The 27,583-nt window shown below is 43.5% G+C and overlaps 1 protein-coding gene across 1 annotated transcript in view; it reads left to right on the top strand.

Moving 5' to 3' along the window:
• Window positions 1-27,583, top strand: part of slc36a4 (solute carrier family 36 member 4) — a 346,510-nt gene that overhangs the window by 25,593 nt on the left and 293,334 nt on the right. Inside the window, exons 4-6 of the mRNA XM_056282801.1 lie at window positions 9,491-9,579; window positions 23,909-24,004; window positions 26,545-26,629. Coding sequence (XP_056138776.1) covers window positions 9,491-9,579; window positions 23,909-24,004; window positions 26,545-26,629 — 270 coding nt within the window. The remainder of the gene's footprint in view (window positions 1-9,490; window positions 9,580-23,908; window positions 24,005-26,544; window positions 26,630-27,583) is intronic.

Raw genomic sequence — 27,583 nt, 5'->3', positions numbered from 1 at the left:
GATAAAAATATGGCACTAACTGTGCAGGAATTACAGCCATGGATATACAGGGTCACCCCATTTTCAGAGGCTCAAAAGTATTTGGACAAACAAACATAACTATTATTATAACAATTATATTTAATGTTTGGAGGAAAATCCTTTGCAGTCAATGACTGCCTGAAGTCTGGAACCCATCGACATCTTCAAATTCTGAGTTTCCTCCTTTGAAATGCTGTGCCAAGACTTAACGGCAGCTGCCTTCAATTGCTGATTGTCTGTGGGTCTTTTGGCCATTAGTTTGATCTTCAGCAAGTGAAAGCATGCTGAATTGGGTTGAAGTCAGGTGACTGACTTGGTCACTGACAAATATTTCATACATGAAATGTATGGAATGCCTTGAGAGACTCTTGGGTTGCTTTCTCAGCTTGTTTTGTGTCATTATCCATCTGCAGTGTGAATCGCCATCCTCCCAGTTTTGTGAAATTTGGCTAAATCTGAGCAAATGGTATATCCTTATACAAACCCCGATTCCAATGAAGTTGGGACATTGTATAAAACGTGAAGAAAAACAGAATACAATGATTTGCAAATCCTTTTCGACCTAAAAAACACCTGTTTGGAACATTCCACAGGTGAACAGGTTAATTGGAAACAGGTGAGTGTCATGATTGGGTATAAAAGGAGCATCCCCGAAAGGCTCAGTCGTTCACAACCAAGGATGGGGCGAGGTTCACCACTTTGTGAACAACTGCGTGAGCGAATAGTCCAACAGTTTAAGAACAATGTTTCTCAATGTACAATTGCAAGGAATTTAGGGATTTCATCATCTACAGTCCATAATATGATCAAAAGATTCAGAGAATCTGGAGAAATCTCTGCACGTAAGCGGCAAGGCCGAAAACCAACATTGAATGCTCGTGACCTTCGATCCCTCAGGCGGCACTGCATTAAAAACTGACATCATTCTGTAAAGGACATTACCGCGTGGGCTCAGGAACACTTTGGAAAACCACCGTCAGTTAACACAGTTCGTCGCTACATCTACAAGTGCAATTAAAATTACCGTGCAAAGTGAAAGCCATATATCAACAACACAGTGGTGAACATGCCCCTGTCCCAGCTTTTTTGGAACGTATTGCAGGCATCAAATTCAAAATGAGTGAATATTTGCAAAAAACAATAAAGTTTATCAGTTTGAACATTACATATATTGTCTTGTAGTATATTCAATTGAATATAGGTTGAAAAAGATTAGCAAATAATTGCATTCTGGTTTCATTTACATTTTACACAATGTCCCAACTTCATTGGAATTGGGTTTGTAAACATCACAATCCATCCTGCTACTTCTGTCAGTAGTCACATCATCAATAAACACTAATTACCAAGTTCCATTGGCAACCATACATGCCCATTTCATAATATTACCTCCACCATGTTTGACAGATGATATGGTATGCTGAGAATCATGAGCTGTTCCTTTTGTTCTCCGCACTTTTCTTCTTCCCATCCTTCTGGTACAAGTTAATCATTGCTTCATCTGCCCAAAGAACCTTGTTCCAGAACTGGGTAGATTTTTAGATGTTTTTAAACACAGTCTAATCTGGCCTTCCTGTTCTTAAGTGACACCAGTGGTTTTCACCTTGTCGTAAACCCTCTGTATCTATTTTCATGCAGGTGTCTCTTAATTGTAGACTTGGACAATGATACCCCTACCTCTCAAGAGTGTTTTTGACTTCACTAGATGTTGTGAATATGTTTCTCTTCACTAGGGAAAGAATTCTGCCATCATCCACTGTAGATTTTTTTTCTGTGGTCTTCCATGCCTTTTGGTGTTGCTGAGCTTGCTAGTGCATTCTTTCTTTTTAAGAATGTACCCAAAATGTTGATTTGGCCACTCCTGAAGTGTTTACTATCCATCTGATAGAGTTCCTTTGCTTTTTCAGCCTAATGATGGCCTCCGTCACTTGTATTGACATCTCTATGGACTTCATGTTGAGAGTTCCGATGAACAGCTACCAAATGCAAATGTAAATACTTGAAATGAACTCCAGACCTTTTATCTGCTTAATTTGTCATGGAATAATGATGGAAAAGGTCTTACTTGCCCATGAAACCACTTGTTAGTCAAGTGTCCAATTACTTTTGATCCTCTAAAACTGGCTGTAATTCCTGTTTGTTCAGCCCCTTAAATTAAAGCTGAAAGTCCACACTTCAATCACATACTGGTTACTTAATTTCAAATCCACTGTAGTGGTGTACTGGGGCAAAATTACAAATATTGTTCCACTGTCCGACCTAACTGTACATATTCAAGTAAAGGATCTGAATACTTGCACCATTGTCACCAACAATAAAGTTGAATAAGTTGACTTTTCATAAATGTGTTCTTGACTCTTTCCTTGTTATCAACATTTTCACAGCCTAATATCGTAAGGAAACCAAATGAGTTCATGGCTGTCTGTCCAGCTGCATCCAGCGGCTGATCAACATGTCTACGCCAGACCATGTTATGATCCACGTTGACAGTGTAGATTAACGATCTAGTCTGTGATGCGATGGTGCCCATCTGCCATTTATGATCATTGTTTCGATAGTGTCTGGCCATTACATTCTGTCCAACACGGAAGGTGCACAGTGGTTGCACTTCAGAATGTAGGGCAGAGTCAGATTGTTTCCGCAGTACATGCTGGTGTGAGTTGGGTTTCAATAAGTCCAAATGTGATCTCAGTGGATGTCCCAGGGAAAGCATTCCTGGTGTTTTTCCAGTTGTGGCATGCATACTGTTCCGATATGCCAACATGAAGTTTTCAGTCTTGTGCTGTAGTGACCCACTGTCTTTGTCCATGACCTTGATGGATTGCTTGAAGGTCTGGATAAACTTGCCCATTGGAAGTCGGGTGATATGGCACAATGCTGGTGTGTTGTATACCATTCTCCCTGAAAAAGAGTTGGAATTCTTCCGAAGTGAAAGATGTGCCATTAACGCTGACAAAGAACAAGAAGAACAAGGCTCTTAGGAGGTCAGCGGTTTTCAAGGAGGTTGCTGTCATCATACAGAAAGTGTGCATCAACCATAACCAGGTACATGTGGTTGAGGAAAGGTCCTACATAGTCGATATGCACCTGCTGCTAAGCCTTAGTAGGCCACTCCCACACATGTGCAGGTGCTGTTGATGGTGATTTTTGGGTCTGTTGACACCCATTGCATGTCTTGGTCAAAGCCTCCAGCTGTTCATCGATTCCAGGCCACCATACTAGGCTTTGGGCAAGACTCTTCATTTTCACAATGCCTAAGTGCCCTTCATGCAATACAGTCAGGAACGTGGAATGCAGCTTCGGAGGTACGACAACCCTTACTCCCCACAAAACACATCGCTGGTTCACTGATAGCTGTTCACGTCGATTAGAATAGGCAGGACAGTGATGGGTCACCCTTGTTTGGCCAGCACTTCAGTGTCATGTCATACACCCTGGACAAGGTAGGGTCGCAACCTGTCTCACGCACAATTGCTTCACTTGTGACTTGTAATGGAACCACTTGAGCCATGTGGAACATGCTCAACATTTCTTTGGTATATTCTGGCGTTGGAGATTCCAGTAGTAGGGCACGGTGGCCCAGTGGTTAATGCTATTGCCTCACAACAAGAAAGTCCTGGGTTCGAACCCCGAGGTTGTCCAACCTTGGGCTCATCCCAGGTCATCCTCTGCTTGGAGTTCGCATGTTCTCCCGTATCTGCGATGTGTTTTCTGCGGGTGCTCCGATTTCCCCCACCATCCAAAAAAAAAAGACATGCATGTTAGGGTTAATACTGTGTCCCTGACTGAGGCATGGCAAGACGAACTGGAGTTGGTCCCTGGGCACTCTATGGCGACTGCCCACTGCTCCTAGCTACACAGCTAGGATGGGTTAAATGCAGAGAAGAATTGCCCCACTTGCATTAATAAAAGTAGTTTAAAAAAAAGAAGCCAGGAAAGTCGGACAGCATTCCCATGCTAGTGAGATCCTTTTTACTCAATGTGTGGGCACATCAAAAACAACGCCCACCACTAAAGTCATGCAGCAGCCATTGCTGGAACTCCCTTTGCTGGATTAAAGATAAGACACCAGAGACTAATGATCAATTAAGAGCATAAAGTGCTTGCTGTGCAAGCACTGATTAAACGTCCTCACCCCCCAGACCAGACTCAGGGATTCCCTGTCAATCTGAGCATAGTTACGTTCGGCTGCATTTAAGGACCCGGAGGCAAATGCTATCCGGCACTCCTTTCCATCAGCAAACCTGTGATAATATGAGTGGGAGCTCAGAGTCGTAGTGTGTTAGCACATTGTCTGAAGTGACTCTTTCGCCTCTTTGAAGGTGCTCTCACATTCTCTGGATCAGCACCATTTTTTCCCACTTTGAAGCAAACAGTGGGTGAAGGACTGCTTAGAGGTTGGGCAGAAATTTACGGTAATAATTTACCAAGCCCAAGAAAGAACGCAGTTGGGAAATGGTCTGTGGTGGTGGCACCTTTAGAACAGCATTACTTTTGTTCTTGCATTCATGCAGTCCATCTTTATCAATTTTTTGACCACAGTACTCGATGGAATCCTGGAAGAACTCGCACTTGGCTTTGTTCACTCTTAATCAAAAATCTTCTAGCCTCTTAAGGACCACTTCTAGGTTGGCAAGTTGCTCTTTGTCATTTGTTCCTGTAATAACAATATTGTCCAGATAACACTGTGTGTTCGGTATGCCTTGTAGGACTTGTGCCATGGCCTTCTGCCATATCACTGGGGCTGAAGCTATGTTAAACACCGGGCGGTTGTACTGATAGAGCTGCTTCGTGGTGTTGATCATCAGGTATTTCTTGGAAGATTCATCGATCGCTATCTGTAGGCACGCCTGTGACAGATCAATTTTTGAAAACCCCTTACCTTGGCCCAGTCCAGCAAAGATGTCATCTACACTCACCGGCCACTTTATTAGGCACACCTGTCCAACTGCCCGTTAACGCAAATTTCTAATCAGCCAATGACATGGCAGCAACTCAATGCATTTAGGCATGTAGACATGGTCAAGACGATCTGCTGCAGTTCAAACCGAGCATCAGAATGGGGAAGAAAGGTGATTTAAGTGACTTTGAACGTGGCATGATTGTTGGTGCCAGACGGGCTGGTCTGAGTATTTCAGAAACTGCTGATCTACTGGGATTTTCACGCACAACCATCTCTAGGGTTTACAGAGAATGGTCCGAAAAAGAGAAAATATCCAGTGAGCGGCAGTTCTGTGGGCGAAAATGCCTTGTTGATGCCAGAGGTCAGAGGAGAATGGCCAGACTGGTTCGAGCTGATAGAAAGGCAACAGTAACTCAAATAACCACTCATTACAACCGAGGTATGCAGAAGAGCATCTCTGAACGCACAACACGTCGAACCTTGAGGCAGATGGGCTACAGCAGCAGAAGACCACACCGGGTGCCACTCCTGTCAGCTAAGAACAGGAAACTGAGGCTACAGTTCGCACAGGCTCACCAAAATTGGACAATAGAAGATTGGAAAAACGTTGCCTGGTCTGATGAGTCTTGATTTCTGCTGCGACATTCGGATGGTAGGGTCAGAATTTGGCGTCAACAACATGAAAGCATGGATCCATCCTGCCATGTATCAACGGTTCAGGCTGGTGGTGGTGGTGTAATGGTGTGGGGGATATTTTCTTGGCACACTTTGGGCCCCTTAGTACCAATTGAGCATCGTGTCAACGCCACAGCCTACCTGAGTATTGTTGCTGACCATGTCCATCCCTTTATGACCACAGTGTTCCCATCTTCTGATGGCTACTTCCAGCAGGATAACGCGCCATGTCATAAAGCTCGAATCATCTCAGACTGGTTTCTTGAACATGACAATGAGTTCACTGTACTCAAATGGCCTCCACAGTCACCAGATCTCAATCCAATAGAGCACCTTTGGGATGTGGTGGACCGGGAGATTCGCATCATGGATGTGCAGCCGACAAATCTGCAGCAACTGCGTGATGCTATCATGTCAATATGGACCAAACTCTCTGAGGAATGTTCACAGTACCTTGTTGAATCTATGCCACGAAGGATTAAGGCAGTTCTGAAGGCAAAAGGGGGTCCAACCCGGTACTAGCAAGGTGTACCTAATAAAGTGGCCAGTGAGTGTATATGCGGTAAGGGGTATTGTTCAGCTTTCAATGCCAGATTAATGGTTCCTTTTGAAATCTCCACAGATGCCCTCTGTACCATTCCCTTTTACCACTGGAATTACGGGCATCACCCACTAAAACCAATCCACTCTTTTTCCAGTCTTTGGAGCTCATTCTCGACTTTGGGGCAAAGAACATATGGCACTGGGTGAGCCTTGTGGAATTTTGGAATTGTTTCCAGCACAATCTGTGCTTTCATTTGCTTTAGCATCCCAGTGACCTATTAGAAGACTTGTCTTGCCTTTTTGAGCATCTGATTCAGTCATCCCATCGTAGAGCAGCTCCACTGTTTTCAATAGCTCCATTTTGCAGTCCACTTGGAGGAGTTGGAACTGTGGCGGATGAAGTGTACTGTCCAGTGTATGCTCACTAAGCCAGGTTTCAGTGAGGCATAGGGGGGCAGATCTGGAAACGTCTGAGTTTTTTTCCGTTTGAGTGGGAGTTCGTCCATCATGTTGGCCAGAGTGGACATTCACCAGGTGAATTGATGTTAGCATGGTTCTAAAGCCCCGCTGTCGCAGATTAGTTTTAGAACTTTTAGTGTGGCAGTCCCCACCCTTTGGAACTCTATTCCAGCAGAGTTCTGCAATGCTGCTTCTTTGGACAATTTTAAAAGACTACTTAAAACCTACCTTTTTCCTAAGGCCTGTGGTCTGTAATCTTTTGGTCTTTGTTTTAATCTTTTTTTTTCTTATCTAGTATAAAGCGTCCTTGGGTTCTTTGAAAGGCACTATACAAAACTAAGTTGTTGTTGTTGTTTAATGAGCACATCGGCTCGTTTACCCCATTGGCATCTCCGTTGTAGTCCTTACAGAGCTGCACTAGCCAAAAGCTTAGCATGACTGTCGTTAAAACCTTCAGTTAAAGTCAGTAACAAAAAGTCTGTTCAGTTTGTCCAGTGGACAGTTGGAGGCTTAAAAGTTTTTCCCTGCTCTGTGTGATCAGTGAGTGGGCGCTGGAAACTAAACAAATAAACAAAAACAGAAAAAGTACAAGGGAGCACAGAACCGAGGCTACCATTCGTGGTGCCATCTTGGTGATGCAAGACATATGTTGCCAATCTTCTGTGGAGCTATCAAAACTGTCCAATTTTCTACTTCCTCCAGCCATTATTCCGTTGTTTGTTTGGTCTTTTATCCATGTTGGCAGCAGTTCAGCTACAACAGCATATTAACGGCTCCCGTCTGTGCAGATGCTTCTCAAGGCACCCCCTCTCCTTTCACTCCTTGAAGTTTTCATCATCCTTTACTCACGTGAAATGGAACACTGTGCTGAATGTAACTCGCAAATCCTCATCGCCAATTGTTGTGTATGTTTTTATTACACACACACACACACACACACACACATTTTCAACCTTAGCCAAATTTTACCTTAAAAGAGACACAGACGTGTTGTTATGAGGAACTTGAGCTTCACTCTGTTTTCTTTTCTGAATCAACTTAGGTCACATAGCTCACATCACAGCAGATATCAGTGTGCACGTCTTTAGCATTGGATTACCCCTTACAATCAATGCACAGTTACTATAGACTGTATACAGTATAATGAGAACACAACATTTAGTACAAAGGAGTGAGGTCTGCACACTGAAATGCTCCCAATACTTATTTTATTCGACAACATTTCGATCTGCATCTTCCTCAGGCCAATAGTTCAGAACGTTGCCAAATAAAATAAGTATTGGGAGCATTTCAGTGTGCAAACCTCACTCCTTTTTTCTATGTTGTACAATTTTTTCTTGCATCTTAATATGTTTTCCAGATAGTCGCACACTTGATTACTCTGACACAAAATATAATACAATGAAATTACATACATAACAAGTATAAAACAGATTTTTCAAAGGTTTTGAATCACTGCAACCATGAGAGTTCCTTGATCATATTGTTATAAATGTGCACAAAAATTATTATGCTGACAGACCCAGTAGTATGCTAGATTAGCAGCAGACAGTTACATGCACACACAGACAGAAAAAACAGTATTTTTCCTGCCATTGTAAGACTTTTTTGCAGTGCCCAGGTTGATTGAATGGGAAATATGGAAAAGTTTTTAATATGCAGCACTCACAAAAAAAAAAAAAAAAATCTCATCAAATTTTTTTGCCTGTCAGTCTGTGGATGTGCAGCATCCTTGGCAGACCCTCACAATGAATGCGACCAATATTAACTTGCACTTTCCAAAAAGAAAAGGTTTGCTATACAACCATTTTTGTCTAACCCTAACCCGGTCTTTATTTTCATAATATAATAAAGCTGGGTAAACTAAAAAAAAGCATCCCCGCAACCCTGAGTAAAGATAAGCGGTTTGGATAATGAATGGATGGATGGATGGGTAAACTGTGCATGCATGATTCACATCTATGGTTGATTCAGATCGGGCAGCGGCAAGAATATGCAACAGTTCTTGTTTTGACTGCAACCGAGATAAAGTAATTCCTTTTTAACGTTCACACCCCGCTGCAGTCTGCAGTATGGGGCATGGCTACACATTCGTGGGGTGAGGCTACACATGGGGCCCTGCCCAGGTTAAGATTATGGTTAGGGGTAGAGGTGATGTGCACAGCTGGATTAGATCAGGCAGCGACAGAGAGCAGTGTTGGTTGAGCAAGTTAGAGAGTGAATGAAGAGAGGGAGCAGTGATAGTGAGAACAAATGTTTTTCGAAGGTTTTGAATCACTACACCCACAAGAGGTTCTTCATCATTAAGTCATAGCTGTGCACAAAAAATTTTAGGCTGATAGGACCAGTAGTTTGTGAGATTAGCCGTGGTCAGACTCATTCACGCATACCTTTTCTCTCTCTTTGGCCTACACATAGTATATTTTTGGGGTGAATCTATACCGTTATGGAGTCAGTCTGCTGTAGAAGATGTTAAATTAAACAATCTTTTTATACTGTCAGTGGGCTTTATTTTGCACAGTCAATAAGAAAAGGCGTGAATAGGAAGTCTTGAAGAGTTTTTTTCACATGTCATTTTTGAATAATGGATTAAATTTTTTAGGTTGGCTAGTGTTTACTCATAAACTTGTATTTTACTACCTTTTTTCTTGTGTCAACTATGCTTACAAACAGTAAGATGTTAGAGAAGAAATGCTGAGGGTCAAATGACTACAATCAAGTTACTACAACCAAAAAAACAAACAAACCCAAGATCATGGATGGAGGGTAGCCAATTAGTTTAGCTGTATTGCAAAGTTTACTGCGCTGTGGATTCTGTGTGATGATAAAATTTCAGATTATCTTTCGCTCTTTGTATATGAATATCTTATCTTCATTATTTTTTTTCAGGTGGGGCCCATATGCCTTGTATTGATGGGTGTGGTCTGCGTGCATTGTATGCACATCCTGGTTCACTGCAGCCACCATCTCAGTGAAAGGTCTACAAACACACACAAACCAACACAGACACATGAACAGTCACTTGCTCTCTCTCTCTCTCTCTCGCTCTCTCTCTCTCTCTCTCTCTCTCTCTCTCTCTCTCTCTCTCTCTCTCTCTCTCTCTCTCTCTCTCTCTCTCTCTCTCTCTCTCTCTCTCTCTCTCTCTCTCTCTCTCTCCCTCTCTCTCTCTCTCTCTCTGTCTTTCTCTCTCACTATCGATGTTGCCAAGGCTACTACAATAAGGCTAGAATAGAATATTCTTTATTAGTCATTTTGTACATACATACAAATGAAATTTACTCTCTGCATTTAACCCGTACTAGCTGTGTAGCTAGGAGCAGTGGGCAGCCACTGTGCAGCGCCCGGGGACCAACACCAGTTATTTCTTCCCATTGCCTTGGTCAGGGGCACATGTGAGGCTGCACCCTAGCAGCCTCAAATGTGAGACTGCACCCTAGATTACAGCACTATTTGGTGCTCTATAGTGTCCCTTGGGAAGATTTCCTGTTGTTCGGTGACACAGTGTAGCTGAGACGGCCGCACAAGAATCCTGTTGCTTTTTGCCAGAACTGCTGCCAAGTTGACTGAGCAGAGCAGCCATAGTTTACCCTTTCCAGGTACTGCCAGCTGGGTAGACTGTGCCCAGGGATTTGAATTCAGAGTTACCTTCTCCTAGCCTTTGCCTAAAGAGGCATCGATTCAGAGTTACCTTCTCCTAGCCTTTGCCTAAAGAGGCATCAACCCACAAGGCAGCAGGTGGATTTGAAATCAGAGTTCCCTTCTCCTATCCCAATGTGTTGGCTGGACTGGGCACCATGGGACGTACCATACAGGCATGCAGGAGGACCATATCTATCAGTTGGGACGTCGTCCTTAGCCAAAGGCCCCTTGCTGAGGTAAGGCGCTACCCCTCTACAGCCTGCGGTTGCAGTTTAACGTCTTATCCAGGACCGAGTCTGGCCCTGGGTAAGATGCTAAACTGCAACCACAGGCTGTAGAGGGGTAGTTACATACCTACCCCTCTACAGCCTGGCTGTAGGCTACTTACATGCCTTTTGCTTTCCCCAGTTAGATAACAGTTGAGATAACAGTTGGGCAATCACACAAGACACTGCATTAGCAAAGTTCAAAGTAATTCAAAAACTGTTGCAATTTTTTGACCCAGACGTTGCTCTACCTATACCTTGATATTGCCCTTCTCACACAGTTACAGCAGTAAATCATTTAAGTGACAGGAGGTCCACTGTTCTTTGTTAACATATGCATGCAACTCTTTGCCTTCCTATTTTTCCCTCTCTCCCTCTCCCACCCTGAGCTGCGTGCTGTTTGATGTTTGTTAGTGCACGCTGGTTAATATGCTGGTTATCTCGCAGTAATTTCCTTTGGTGGTGGATATGATGATGGTTCCTTCTGCCATGGGGTGTTCAAATACCGTTGAGCAGATTCTCAATTCCCTCTGTAAATGAGCAAGGCTAGGGTGGGGGTGACATCCAGTAGAGATCTTCATAACTCATATACCGAACCCTTTAGCAAAAATGCTTGTGCTTATACTGTTAAAAAGACACAACCCTGTGCACTTGATTTTGTGTGGATATGTGAAGGAACGACAGCATCAAAGCCACACAAGCTTTCTCTTTCAAAGCTATTTTTTAAAATTATACTATGGCAAGCTGACGTGAAAGAAGGATTCATAAGACAGAGATCCCTTTTTAATGGCAACTCCCATGTGCCATACACCGCATGACCCCGGGAGTGCTCTTTTATTTGCACACCAAAATGGCTACTGAACAACGGTTTCCCCCCCGAGGTCACTACTGGAAACATTAAGTCTTAGTCATGGTCCTACAGTCAGTCAGTCAGTAAAATGGGCATCTGCTTAGTCTGAGTCGAACCCCCAAACAAATAACACAACTACAATAAGCAAAACATGAAAAGAACATTTCAACACATAAAAATACAACATAAATCACAACAGTTTCCCATCCCCATAATCCTTTGTGCTTCCCCAGCACAGAACTGCCGACAATCAGAGCAACAGCCTCCTCTGGTTTCTACATAGCCCCCATCTGAGGGGTCAGTCGTCCTTGATGACCCCATCAACCAGCACATAGTCACTCAAATATCCAGGGTGCCATCGCAGGCAAACAGGCCGCCTGGGGCTCACAGGAAGCGCAAGTAGAGCAGAGTCACACTGATGAGTGCATGAGGTGCTACTGTCGCCCCGTCCCCAACAACAGGCAGAGCAAGGGGGTGGTATGGGGAGAGTCTGTCATGGTGCAGCACCACCATGCACTCCCGGCCGAGCATGCGCACCTGGTACACCACCTCATACAGCCAGCCCATGACCTTGCTGGGCCCCTGCCAGTGGCTGCGAAGCTTGGGGGAAATCCCCTTCTTGCGAACGGGACAATACACCCATACCCTGTCCCCTCACATGAAGGCCAGCTCGCTCCACGTCTTGTTGACAGCCCGGCCAGTAGAACTGCCACCTGAGACGGTGGAGGGTCTTGGCGTTCCTGTGCCCCAGCCCCACCAAGCCATGGACCATCTGGACAATCTGGAGATTGAGCACACGGGGCACCAATAGCTGCAGGAGGTCGTTTCCTTGTCCAGAAGCTTGCCACTTCTGGTACGCCAACCCATCGTGGAGCTCAAAGTTGCCCCATTGAGATTGGTAGGCCTTTACCTTGGGCCTCAGCGCTGACACTTCTGTCCACTCGGGGTGCCGCCCCATCTCCAGCCAGCCTCTCGCCAGTGCCAGGGTCACATCTGCCTTCTGCTGCTGCCTCAGTTGCTGTGTGTTGAACGGGAACCACTTCTCCTCATTGGTGGCAATCTGGACAGCCACCACTGTTGGCGTCCTCTGGCCCCGTTCCTTTTGACACTGGCAATGGTGGCACTCCAACGCCACACCGGGACTCTGTGCCTGCTGAACGGCGGCGGCTTGGCAACTGGCTCGATCTTTTAGCATGTTCTTCCCCTGGATGGACTGGAGTGCCACAGTCTTCATGCTGAGGGTGATGGTTGCCCCCGACACATTAACAGGAGCTCCCCAGCACGTCAGCAGGTCCATGCCGTTGATGCATGGGTCCTGCATGTTGGCAAGCCAGAATCCACGCGCCAGCTCCTGGTCTCCAGCCTGGACTCACAATGACTTCTTCCCTCTCATGCCAGCCTTTTCTCCTGTCACCATCATCAGCTGGATGTTGGTTGGTGACCATGCCACAGAGAGTGGGCTGGTGGTGCCCAGGAGGATTCCAGGTCACACCAGAGAAATGATAATCCCTATGTCTAGCAGGGCCCAGTAGGGTCAGCTGTCGAGTTGGCAGTTCATATACAGTCCTTCAGTGCGACCTAGGTGGCCAACCAGCATGCATCAGCCTTGGCGTCAGGAGTAGCAGTCCCCTCACTAAGCCACTCTGCCATTGTTTTCCTGCTGGGCAGGTGACTGGCTTTTAGTGCCAGCGCTGGGCAGTCACAGGCTATATGACCAGCCTTGTAACAGCGGTCAGTCAGCTGGGGTGGACGTCGCCTAGATATTGGAGGCCATTGCCAAGACTGCTGTGATAGAGGCCACATTTAGTTGACCTCTTCTGCATCCGGCTTTTCATCGTAGTTGGCCAGCCTGATGTGCGGTCGGAGAGTGGGGGCCTTCTGCTGGGTAGACTGCGTGGAGAGTACCACCTCAGCCCATTCAGTTTCTCAGAGAGCCTCACTGTGGGATTGGGGCATGTCAAGGCAGACATGCTGGGGCAACCACTCCAGCATGAGTCCCGACATGAAAGTGGAGGGTCAGCTCCTCTTGGGTGGCTGCGTTGAACAGTAGGTAACCATGTCGGGCGTGTAGCTGCACATTTGCAGCAAAAGTGCCTAGGCTCTCTCCTTCTTGGCGGTGGCGGCTGGTTAGCTGCTCCCTGCTCTGGTCAGTGAGGGGTCGTTGCCTGACTCGTCTCTCCAGCACCATGGTTAGGGCCTGGAGGTCCCACTGCTCTGCTGGAGCTAGGTCGAGGAGCGCCTACAAACCCTTTCCCTCCAATGCCAGGGCCAGATGAATGGCAGCTTCTTCATTGCTCCATCTGCTGTGCCATGCCACTAGTTGGACTTGTGAGAGGTATGGCTTGAACTATGTCATCCCGTTGTACTTGGGCATCTTGGCTGGTGTTCCCATGCACAGCAGCCCTCCTGGCCACTAGGATGTGGTCGGTGGCAGCGGGGAACAGGCGTTCTCCTTCATTGGGGGCAGTGGGGCTGCGGTGCACTGGAGCCATCAAGGTGGGCTGGAAAATTTTAATCTCTGGCCGGCTTTGTTTTTGCTATGCCAGGTTTTCAAAGTGCCAATGGGTCCACTCAGTGTCCCGCTTCAGTCTCTGCATCACCTTCTCCATTCTTCAACGAAAAGCCACTTCTGACACCAATGTGGCAAGCTGGCATGGAAGAAGGAGTCGAGAGACAGAGATCTCTTTTTAATAGCAACTCCCGTGTCCCATACATCGCATGATCCTGGGAGTGCTCTTTTATTTGCACACCAAAATTGCTACTGAACAATGCCCCCCCCCCCCCCGGTCACTTCCGGAAACATTAGTCTTAGTCATGGTCCTACATTAAGTCAGTCAGTAAAACGGGCGTCTACTTAGTCCGAGTCGAACCCCCAAACAAAAAACCAACCACAATAACCAAAACATGGAAAGAAAATTTGAACACATAAAAATACAACATAAATTACAACAGTTTCCCACCCCCATAATCCTTTGCGCTCCCCCAGCGCAGAACCACCAACAGTCAGAGTGACCACCACCGACAGTCAGTGACCACCTCCTCCGGTCTCTAAAATACCTTCACAACCAGTGCGGTAACATTCTCTCCCTCTTCTTTTCTGACTGTGTTTAAACTACCCTGCCCTCTCTTTATTCTTTGTTTATTGTGTCCACATTCATTCTCGGCTTGTTGAAACTGTTAGTGCCAAGAGCAGATAACGAGCCACACTCATCTGTATCATATTTGCGTCCTAATGGTGGCTTTACCCGTTTGTTCACAGGTAGCAAACACACACATGGGAGTGAGTGTGTGAGCATGCAGCTTTACTCTGTGTGCACATTTGTTTGCATATTTTTGTGTATCTGAGTGTGTTTGTGCATGTGCACACACACACACACATTATTGCCATCCGTGCATGTATCCTGGAGAATGTCGTACTTAAAAGGACAAGAAATAATCCCTTAATTACTGTCTTTTATATTTTCATATCCACCTGATTTCTAATTTCATCTAAATGCTAAACCCATCACTGAGTGAGCTACCTGGTGTTTCCCTCTTGTGTTTTTATATATATTTTGTCCTGTTATCATGAATTGAATGCAATGGGCTTTTTTTTCCCATCTTCTTTAGCATGTAGCCCTGATGTGATGTACAGATGTGTACAAATTCAACTGAACCAATAAGTATGTCTGTTGCCTCTAGGACAGTAGCTATTTCAATAGAGTGTCATAGAGCAACCACTGAAGAGAGGGTTGAAGAATACATGTGCTGCACTATAATAGCCCTGATCGCAGCCAGAATACGATATGCTCATTTGATTTCCAAACCCAAGCTGTAAAATCTCTCATATCTTCCACCCCACTCCTCTCCCCTGTTTTTCCTTCCTCTCAGATATTATTCGTCTCCTATTATTAATGTCTGACTCTCTTTCCTTTTTTTCCACCACTACATTCTCTCCTTTCTTTTCACTCTTTCCAAGCCTGTCCCTATGTTGCTGTCTTTCAGTGTTCCATAACTTTTTTCTTTTACCTTGCACTGACAGTCGGTTCATTTGAATCACAATTACAGTCTCTGTGTATGAACTCTGAAAGCAAATACATATCCAAAATTTATTATTTAGAAAATCAGAGTCGACAAAACACTGTAACTGACGGTCTGATACAGGACAGTGCCTTTGAGTCTTGGTCAGATACTGAACAGAAGGTCAAAGAGTTTTTGAACAACGAGCTGAAAATTGATCCAAAGTCTATTGAAATTTAAAGAGCCTACCGCACTGGACACGTGAACAAAATTCTGGCAAAGCAAGACAAATTGCGGTGAAATTCTCAAGGTACAAAGATAAAGAACTAATTCTTGCCAAGGTGAGAGCTCACCTCAAGAACATTACAATTTCTGTAAATGAAGACCTCTCTGAAAGTCTAAGGAAGAAGAGAGCAGATCTCACTCCAGCAATGACATAGGCCAGGGAACAAGGAAATTATGTTGTCACACAGTGGTGGTTAAACCACAAAAGCTTCAGCAGATGACAGAAACCACACAGCATGAGTGAATCTGTGCCAGCAGGACACTAATACATATGATGACTACTTTTTAACATGTTTAAGCGCTTTGGGTGTCTAGAAAAGCGCTATATAAATGTTATTATTATTATTATTAAGTTTTCCTCCCTACCAAAATACCATAACATTGTCTGATTGCGTTAACAAAAACTATGACTAAATATGTTTGTCAAGGACCTTTTTTCCATGACAAAGATGAGAAGATGACGAGACGTCATTAAACGACCGGGATTTCACTCCTACCTAAAACAACCATGGGCAGTCAAAATGACCGCCGGTTTTTATAGTCTATATTCTGTCAAAATAGATACCCAGTTGAGATATTAATGCACTGTATGTTTGTTAGGAAACAACTGACACCAAAATTAACATTTTAAAAACTATAATACTATTTTTAAACAATTTAAACTTAAGCGAGACATGGTCGAACTTGAATAGCAAAATTGAAAAAGTGAAAATATTACCTGAAAAACAAAACGGAAAACACATATTGCTAATCTAACAAATGTAACAATAAATAAATATATAAAACGTGAAATGTTAAAAAAAAGAACTGAAAATAAACATTGAAACAATTACAAACAACTACCGGAACTTAAAAACTACAAGAACGACTGTAGGCGGTCATTTTGACCGCCCACGGGTTTTAAAGTCTATATTCTAACAAGCTATATACCCGATTGAGATATTAATGCATTAAATATGTTAGTATGTCTGTTAAGAAACGACTGACACCAAAATTTACATTTTAACAACTTTAATACTATTTTTCAAACAATTTAAAATGGCCACTGTCCACCGCCTGTAAATACTGCAATGCATCGGTGGTAGTAATGGTGCGTCTGAAATGGCGGCTGTACCCAGACATGTTGGCAATGATCAAAAATCAAGTTTAGCCTATTACTCTGCACTGGAGAACGCTAGTTTTTTTTCTAGGACAGAGCAATGAAATTCACAAAGGAAATGATGCAACCAAAACACGTCATAAATAGTGACATGACGCGCACGATTACGCGCAAATTGTGAGCGGTCATTTTCACCCATCATGGTCGTTTTAGGTAGATCTTATAACTTTTTTGTGCAGTTGATCTAAAACTAATTTTAATGCAAATATATGCAATTTTAGGAGCATTCAGGGAGCGGCCGGTCTGTATATTTGGTGGTTTGCGGGTCGGGTCAGGTTCGGGTTGTTAATTAACACATATTTTAGCGGCTCGAGCGGTGTGGATTCGCTGTCATAACAGGTTCTGTGGGTGTGGGTATTAAAAAACCCTGACCCGCGCATCACTATCTCCCAGGCCTATGATCTGTGCTTTCCCCTTGGACTGGTGTCTCCATAACCTCATCATAAACTGACCAAACTGTGGATAACTTCAACCATCATGAAATCCTTGAATACTAAACATAGATTGTATATTATCTTTTCATTCCCACTCCATTTAATCTTACCCAATTTAAAAATTCTAGAAATAAATTAAAACACTTTATAAGAGGAGCTAAAAAACACTACTACAATACAGAATTGGCTAGACATAAAAATGACATGACCTTTCTTTGGGAAACAATTAATTTTATCCTAAAAAAGTACAAGCAGTTACCTAATCAATTTAAGGTTGACAGGGGTCTTATCACTGATCCACAATTAATTGCCAACAATTTTAATAGCTTTTTCTCCGAAACTGGTCCGGCTCTGGCCTCCAGGATTCCTCCTACCAACCATAGTCCTCATCAGTTTATGAACTCTCTTATCAATGATAATTTTGATTTCTTACCAGTTACAGATGATGAGGTTCGGCAGACTTTAATCAAAATATTCTTCTTCAGGTTATAACATTGACAGTTAACTACCGATATCCATATACGAGTACATAGTGAAACCTCTATCTCACATTTTCAATCTCTCTTTGGAAAAGGGAATTGTTCCTCTTGAACTAAAAATAGTCAAGATTATTACTATTTATAAAGATGATGACCCAGTCATTTTCAACCATTATAGACCCATCTCCATTCTGCCTGCTATATCAAAAGTACTTCACTAAACTATCACTAAACCCATCAGTATGGGTGTAGTAAGAAATATTCAACCTGCTATATGGCACCAGTGTTGTCATTTGACGTGTCAGTGACGTAGTTGGTGACAAGGAAGAACTATGGACAAGTTTAGTTTAAATTTCTAATCTCCGTCTCCGGGAGCATGCTCCATGATTGCAGAGGATCTGGATGAGGAAACATTTTACGGTATTTTGGCTGACTGGTTCAACCGTATTTATTCAAGCCAGAGTATACAGCCGAAGACATGCAGCGGAGAGAGGTAGAGGCTGCATCTGCTGCATTAGCCGAGCAAGAGGATATGGCCGGTGGTGACCATCCAGAACCTCAGCTGCCGAGAGCAAAGAGCGACTGGTGGTGCTGTTGCTCAAATCGCCCTCCGATGCAAACAGAAACTGAATCATTCTACTGCAATGAATTTCCGCATGGGCAATTTTTGTCGGATGCTGCCGCCGACGCCGATCCCAAACAGTCCCTGTGTGAGTTACTAACTGCATAACATCTTTACTCCTCACATGGACAAAGGTGTGTTGGATACTTTCTTCAGGATCCTGAAGCTAAACTGGAAAAGACAAACAAGATCAGCAGGGCCAGCAGATGACCACTGAGTGAGTACACTGTGTTTTGGCCAGCAATGCTATACGCTAGTATAGCAATACACCTCAACGTTGGGAAAAGCAGTTTTCTCAACACATTTGTACTGATTGCATGGCAACCTCTTGTTACCCTGATAAACTCTGTAGTATATTTTCTTACATCTCACTAAATTAACTGTTGCAAGAACATTGCCCTATCATATTGGCCAACGCATTGCCCAGTGTATTGTCACCCTGATGTTATTTGTTGTCTCCACTTAGGTAACTTGCAATTACAATGACCACTGTGTTAATGACCGAAACCAGCACAGTTGCATAACAACTGAAACCGGCGATCAGTTTAATATGCACAGTAATTTGCACATGAAACCTGGGCGTCCGGGTGGCGTAGCGGTCTATTCCGTTGACTACCAACACGGGGATCATCGGTTTGAATCCCCGTGTTAACTCTGGCTTGGTCATGCGTCCCTACAGACACAATTGGCCGTATCTGCAGGTGGGAAGCCAGATGTGGGTATGTGTCTTGGTTGCTGCACTAGTGCATCCTCTGGTCGTTCGGGGCACCTGTTCGGGGAACTTGGGGAATAGCTTGATCCTCCCACACACTACGTCCCCCTGGTGAAACTCCTCACTGTCAGGTGAAAAGAAGTGGCTGGCAACTCCACATGTATCGGAGGAGGCATGTGGTAGTCTGCAGCCCTCCCCAGATCGACAGAGTGGGTGGAGCAACAACTGGGATGGCTCAGAAGAGTGGGGTAATTGGCCGGATACAAATGGGGAGAAAAAAGGGGGGCGGGTTAATAAATGTAAAAAAAAATGCACATGAAACCTGGGTAAGATCGTAGGTTTCAGTCGTTCTGCAACTGTGCTGTTTATAAGTTTGGGGATACCAACAGTCAGCTAAGACTGACAAAGTAAATTGGATGAGTGATGAAATGTTTCTCCCACTAACTTTGTGTCTGAAGTGATTCAACTTTCCGGGAATAGCTGCTAACGTTACAGTATTAGATCAGTACTTGTAGCTTCCTGAGGAATCACCACCTTCTTTCCTGTCTTTTGCTCTCTGCAGACAATGTCATCTGGCTGCTTTTTTTTTTGGAGTCGGTGCTACAAGGGGAGAAACTTGGCAAAGGGAACTGCATCATCTTGGCTGCGTGTGTTGTACATCTCATCTGAGCTAAATATCCTGAGGCTGAAGTGGATGAAGTAACGGACGGGCTTTGACCATGTGATATGCAAGCCTTTATGTAATAATGCTGCTAAACTTCAATGAAGCTAACAAATTACACTTTTACCATGGAGCTTGTTGGGCTGAGCTGGACTTTGTCTTGTCAAAATATGATGTGCAATATGCTAGATATTTATTTGAAAATCAAATAACATGTAACGTGTTGGTTTGAATAAAGCTGCTTATATATATATATATATATATATATATATATATAGTATATATATATATATATACACACACACAACCTTGAATTGTTTATTTTCACACTAAAGACTATCAAAGTTGTCTGCAGGTACACCTATGTGAGATGCATGCAAAATAATACCTGCTGGCTCATGCAGAGCTCATTCACGTCAGAGGCAAGATTCATCACATTTTCTTCCAAAACAGCAAAGTATTTGTTTTGTTTTTTGTTTTTTTGGGAGAGGGTGATATATAGTTAAAAATAAACCATATTTTGCAGAATGGGAAAGCTGTTGCTTTTGGGCCGGTTTTGGGAGATTGAATAAGTGCTTTAAAAAACTTTTTTCACCCTGTAAAGGAAACAAGACAATTGAACAGAACCTGTTATGCACTTTTTTTTTTAATCTAGGCATTTAGTAAAAAAAACTATAAATACCAAAAATGGATGAAATATCAATGCATAACACAAAATGTGTATTATAATTTTGAAAAACAAAGTTTCAGTAAATGCCAGTGTTCTCTCCATAGACAAGATGTGTTATTTCAAAGGTAATTAGATCTATCTGCACCCTGGCATGACTGCCTGGAAAGACATTTTGAAGAACATCCATTTCAAACTCAGTGACTATTCCAGGTTTTGCAGGGCTAAGAAAAACTATCAAAATAATCAAAATCAGAAATACTTTATTGATCCTGAGGGGAAATTGGATCAAGTTACAGCTGATCATATTCTAGAAGAAAAAAAAATATAAGCATAAGTGAATTTATAAGAAAAATAGAAAAATAAGAAATATGTAAGTGTGCGTTATACTGTAATTCCTAACAATATATATATAGAAAAATAAGAAATGTGTAAAAAATGTGCATTATACTACAATATATAATATGGGCGACACGATGGCGCAGTTGTTAGCGCGGTCGCCTCACAGCAAGTGGGATCTGGATTCGAGTCACGGGGTAGTCCAACTTTGGGGGTCGTCCTCTGTGTGGAGTTTGCATGTTTTCCCCATCTCTGCGTGGGTTTCCTTGGGGGGGCTCTGGTTTCCTCCCACAGTCCAAAGACATGTGGGTCAGGTGAATCGGCCATACTAAATTGCCCCTAGGTATGAGTGTGTGTGTGTGTGTGTGTGTGTGTGTGTGTGTGTGTGTGTGTGTGTGTGTGTGTGTGTATGTATGTGCAGAATATGAATGCAGTACTAATGCAGTATAAATATACCCCAGAGTATTGCACAGTTGAAATATCTGTCCCTGTTGTAGTCATCTGCTGCAAAATACAAAGGGCCGAAGGTTTCCAAGTACTAATGTCGATGCATTCTTATCATATTTAGGTTTTATTGCTCTGAGCCATTCTTTGTACCGTTCAACATCTTTTGGTAGTTGTTGGTAGTTTATGCTTACTTTCTCCTCTGTCTCTGTAGTTGTCACATCCAGGCATGATACAACAAGAAGGCATGTTTATTGTCAATAAAACTAATCCAATTCTTTCGTCATTTTTCAGTTTTCTGATCGAAGAGTGAAGATTTTAAGACGCGGTTCTTTGTACACAGAGCTGCAGTTTGCGAAGTTTGTGCGCAATGCATCCTGGTTCATGTAGGCACTGCCGGCATGGCTCTATGTCCAGGAGAACTCAGATTTCTCGGTCAATAAAACACAGCACTACTACTACTACTACTACTACTACTACTACTACTTTTGGCTGCTCCCATTGGGGGTCACCACAGTGGATCATCCATTTCCATTTCTTCCTGTCCTCTGCATCCTCCTCTGTCACACCAGCCACCTGCATGTCCTCTCTCATCACATCCATAAACCTCTTCTTTGGCCTTCCTCTTTTCCTCTTCCCTGGCACGATAAAATGCACACTGAGGAATTTATTTTTTCAATTGACTACATTTACACTCAACACTGATTGGCCATCCACATGTAAACCGGCAATATTTCCCTTTAAGCAAATGTGCAGGTGGATTAGATTTTTTTTTTTTTGGTCATTTGGGGTGATGAATATATATATCTGGGTATCGTCTGTGTAACAGTGGTAGGAGACATTATGTCTTTGCATTATGTGACCCAATGGGAGTATATATAATGAGAAAAGGACTGGACCCAGAATAGAATCTTGTGGCACCCCACAAGTAATATGAGCAGAGGAAGATGAGCTACCAAGCAGTACTAAGAATGTTCTGTTAGAAAGATGAAATTTAAATCGGTTAAAAACAGGACTTGAGATACCAACCCAATCACTCAGATGATTTAAAAGAAGCTCATGATCTATTGTATTAAAAGCAGCACTGGTGTCAGGAAGAACTAAAATCAAGCAGAGCCCTGCATCTGAATTTAAAAGGTCATTGGTCACTTTGAGGAGATCTGTCTCTGTTCTGTGTGTAAAATGAAAACGTTATTTTATCTAGAATTCTGTTTTCATTTAAAAAGCTTGTCAACTGATTTAAAAACTTGAATCCGCTTCCGATGTGGAAAGATGGCAGTGCGAACTTAAGTTTGCAGTGGCCTCACCATGTACCGTCCATGCAGTGTCTTTATCCACATCTGCGTCTAAGTTTGTGTTTTCATTTGAGGCTGGGAGAGCTGGTGCTGGATCAGATGGGGGAGCCTGGTCTGCTGCGTCCTGTGTGCCCACGGACCATGGCCCTGCCTGGAGCTATGCCCGAAGAGGAAACACCAAGGGTGGTCTGACAGGATGTGGAAGCGGGGCAGGCTAAGCTAACTGCTAGTGGTCTGGCGGCAGCCTCGCCTGGCGTTGACTGTGTTTTTGGTGTCGTTGTGTGGAGTGCGGGGAGGTGTGTTGAAGGTGTCTGGCTGGGAGAGCTGGCATTGGATTGGCTGAGAGAGCTTAGTCTGTTGCATCCAGTGGGCCGAAACACCATGGCCCTGCCTGGAGCTCCTTGGAAGGTCTGACAGGATGTGGAAGTGGGGACTGGCAGTTCTGACAGTCATCCTGGCGTTCGCTCTGTTAGACAGGGATTTTTTTTTTTTTTTTGGTATGTTGGATATATGTGTTCTTGTAGTTGCGTCCTGGGTATGATGTTAAACTGCAACTGTCGGGTCGTTGGCTACTAAACCAGCACCCCCACTGTTGTGAGGAGGGTGTGTGGACATCCAGCAGGATTAAAAACAAAACCTGTCAAAGGGTGGATGAGTTCCTCTGTGAATCAATGGCCATCCATACCTGGAGAGGAGATAGGGACCACCAGGTACTCCCCCTACTGAAACACAGTGATGACTCAACCAGTGTTGAGGCATCAGCTATGCTTCTATGGCCTCCATATGTAGGTTACGGAACTGATGATGTTCTTGTAGTTTGGAATTGAATTGCCTATATAAGCTGGGTCCAACCAATATTTTCCTTTGTCACTCATATCTAAAGTTCTATTATGAATATCGCTTATTTTTCTTGTTTTTCTTGTCATTGTTTGTTGTGATCTTCTCCTTTATCTTTCTTGTCTTATGGAAACTCTAAGCCATATCACGAGTGTATGCTCTTAGTTTATTATAGTGTTTGTGTGTACTTGCATGTATTATGAATGAGTGTTCTTGATGTGCGTGTGCGTGCATGCGCGCGCGTGTGTGTGTGTGTGTGTGTTATGACTATCACTGATTCATTATACTTGTTTAACTGATGGGTGTTTATGGGATGCATTGTGTCAGTGCTTTGCTAAACTATGTCTCCGTTTTTTACTATGTCTAAAATTATTGATAGACGCATTCAAATTGTGTATAGTACATTGCTGTAATTATTTCCTTTAATATGCTGCCTGGAGAATGCCACTTTTCAAGTCCCTGGAGGGTTTTGAGGCAATTCTCCTTCACAGTCCCCTGCAAATTAGAAATTGTATATTTTTTAAAAATGTTATATGTGTGACTAAAGAAAAGAAAGTGTATCTAGTGCAAATATGACTCTTTGATGTGTCATTAGCTGTCATCCTTCCTTATCTCACAGGCTGAAGAGACCTGCCATGAGCTACAGCGACACTGTGGCTTTTGCCATGGAGCAAAGCTCACACCAATGCTTCAGAAAGTCTGCAAACTTTGGCAGGTGAGACAGATTCAAAATATTTCTAATAATACACCTCTCTCTCTCTCTCTCTCTCTCTCTCTCTCTCTCTCTCTCTCTCTCTCTCTCTCTCTCTCTCGGGTTATCTGATATCCACACATTTCCACAGCGAAAAAAGAGAAATTCAGTGATAGAAACACCATCTTTCACTTCTACATTATTTCTTTATTTTTTGGGGTACCCCCCCCCTTTTCTCCTGAATTGTGCTTGGCCAATTACTCCACTCTTCCGAGCCATCCCGGTCGCTGCTCCTCCCCCTCTGCCAATCCGGGGAGGGCTGCAGACTACCACATGCCTCCTCCGATACATGTGGAGTCGCCAGCCGCTTCTTTTCACCTGACAGTGAGAAGTTTCGCCAGGGGGACGTAGCGCATTGGAGGATCACGCTATTCCCCCCCAGTTCCCCCTCCCCCCTGAACGGGCTCCCCGACTGACCAGAGGAGGCGTTAGTGCAGTGACCCGGATACGTACCCACATCTGGCTTCCCACCGACAGACATGTCCAATTGTGTCTGCAGGGACGCCTGACCAAGCCGGAAGTAACATGGGGATTCAAACCGGTGATCCCCGTGTTGGTAGGCAACGGAATAGACCGCCACGCTACCCAGACACCCCACTTCTATTATTTTGAAACCTCTTATATCTTGGCATTACACCTTGTCCTAGTTGGGTAATAATCCTATCTGTGGCTTGGTAATGGATTGTGATTATGAAGTCATGTCATGAATTTAATTAACGGTTGATCCAAAAGTGCTCTTTTGATTGATGCGGGCAAACTTAATTTACAGTCTTGTAGATTCTAATCGTGTCTGTTCAGTAATATACTGAAAAGTGGTTGATTGCTGCAAAATAATAAAAGAATAAATAATATGCTAACTTTGATTAGAAACTCCCAAGTAATTAAAAAACATTTATAAAATCATCAGTGTTGTCATGTAATGCTCTGAAAATATGTTTGCTGTCAAACAATAAAACATTTAAAGCTATAGTAAATATGTAATATGCAAGATTTTTTTTTTAATCTCAATCTAATCAACAATCCTTTTAGTAAGTCTTAGAGAATATATTGGATAGATGAACTTATAGTCTGTTTATTTTCTATACCAATCATGTCGACAAATTTTTCGTATTGCCACAGTTGAATTGCCACAGTGCTCAATATCTGCTCTGGTCTTGCTTGTCCTCACTTTAGATGAGTGTAGTATACAAGCACAATTCCCCCCCCCCCTTTTCTCCCCAGTTGTACCCAATTATCCTATTTTGCGAGCCATCCTGGTTGCTGCTCCACCCCCTCTGCCGATCCAGGAAGGGCTGCAGACTACCACATGCCTCCTCCGATACATGTGGAGTCGCCAGCTGCTTCTTTTCACCTGACAGTGAGGAGTTTCGCCAGGGGGATGTAGCATGTGGGAGGATCACGCTATTCCCCCCAGTTCCCCCTCCCCCCTGAACAGGTGCCCCGACCGACCAGAGGAGGTGGTAGTGCAGCGACCAGGATGCATACCCACATTCAGCTTCCCACCTGCAGACATGGCCAATTGTGTCTGTAGGGTCGCCAACCTAGCCGGAGTTAACACAGGGATTTGAACCGGCGACTCCATGTTGGTAGTCAACAGAATAGACCCCCATGCCACACGGACGCCCACAAGCACAATTTTATAGTGATAATAAATTAAAGTGCCTTTTTTTCCAGCATGGGTGTGGTTATGTGAAAATATACTTTACTTGCTTGTTGAGAAATCATTGTTTTTGAAAGGGAAGAAAGTTAGAGGTCTGGTGGTAGTCAAGTGAAGACAGGCTCAGTTTTTTTGTTTTGTTTTTTCATTTAGATTCCATATTTGCCATAAGGCTCCATTAAATATTATATAATTAAGTGTCATCTGTTAATTTTTTGTTCATTACATCACATATGGTATAAGTTTATGATGACTTTGTGTTTCTATCATTGCAACTTCAGAAGTCTCGTCTAGTTAGAAGTAGTAGATTCACATTTATCTTAATTCACCAGCACTGTGAGGAAGAAGGTAGCAAGCCAGAAGCAGTTCTTTATTCCTTTTATTCTAACAATGAATGATAACTTTTCTCCCAAAAAACACATTTAGTAATTTGTAATAGAGAAGTAACTAAATGTAAGAGTGGCTCAGCTCAGTAAGTTTATTTGGCTCAGAAACTGGGTACTACATTAAGGATGAAACCCTTAGGCCAAGATTGAACCTATTTTTAAAATTCATGTCACCTCTACGCTACAAGGGCTACATGAAAGTTGCTGCTGTAGTCCACCTGCAAACAACTCGAGCAACAGCTTGCTTGAATTTCAATATTTTTGCTGATCCGTAGGAGGTAACTGTTAGTGACTATGGTCAACATTTTTTTGTGCAATGTGCTACTGTTCCTTCATGTCCCGTCAGTCTCTGTGACAATATTGATGCTTTGAGTCCATCACCGAATTTTATAAGGTGATGCAGTTGTCCTCAGTAAGTACACACGTTGACACTTCTGTATTTGTGTCTTTCTCCACTATAGACACGTTGTGAACTTCTTCCTAGTGCTGACACAGCTGGGATTCTGCAGTACATACTTTGTCTTCCTGGCAGAGAACATCAAACAGGTATACTTTGTCTCATTCCTTAAAACTAATTGTCTGCCTAGATGTTCTTTCTAGTCAAAATACGACTTTGGTCTCTGTACTTTGCAAAAAGATCAGGATTCCTGACATGGCTGATGATCAAACAATGATCACAGTGATCAAAATAATAATAAAACCCTTTTTGTTGTGGTGCTCTCCCAATGAGAAAGATCTATTTTGCTTGGTATTTCAACCAAAGTATCTAAGCTTGCCTCAGAGCTGACATCATTATAAATTTTTTTTTTTTTAAATCCAGTGGGCGTCCAGGTGGCGTGGCGGTCTATTCCGTTGCCTACCAACATGGGGATCGCCAGTTCGAATCCCCATGTTACCTCCGGCTTGGTCGGGCATCCCTACAGACACAATTGGCCGTATCTGCGGGTGGGAAGCCGGATGTGGGTACGTGTCCTGATCACTGCACTAGCGCCTCCTCTGGTTGGTCGGGGGCGCCTGTTTGAGGGAGAGAGGGAACTGGGAGGAATAGCGTGATCCTCCCACGCGCTACGTCCCCCTGGTGAAACTCCTCACTGTCAGGTGAAAAGAAGCGGCTGACAACTCCACATGTATCGGAGGAGGCATGTGGTAGTCCGCAGCCCTCTCCGGATTGGCAGAGGGGGTGGAGCAGCGACCAGGACGGCTCGAAAGAGTGGGGTAATTGGCCAGATACCATTGGGCAGAAAAAGTGGGAGGAAAAAAAAAAGCAAGTGCTTCCTATTTGATAGTGTAGCTTAGAAGAAAAAAAAAACAACTTAAGAAAAAAATCACGATGGAAATGCAGAACAAAGCTACATTGGATAATCTCTGTGAATCTCCATGACTGATATGACATGGAGCAAATAACAGCCGTTTAAACTGATAAATCAATAAAGCAAGGGAAATAGTATTCAGCCATCTTTATGGCAGGAAATGAAACCAAACTGGCGAACTCATGTGGTG

This window comes from Lampris incognitus, chromosome 7 (assembly GCF_029633865.1).
Source record: "Lampris incognitus isolate fLamInc1 chromosome 7, fLamInc1.hap2, whole genome shotgun sequence".
Taxonomy (NCBI): Eukaryota; Metazoa; Chordata; class Actinopteri; order Lampriformes; family Lampridae; genus Lampris; species Lampris incognitus.
This window is presented reverse-complemented; position numbering and strand designations above follow the sequence as displayed.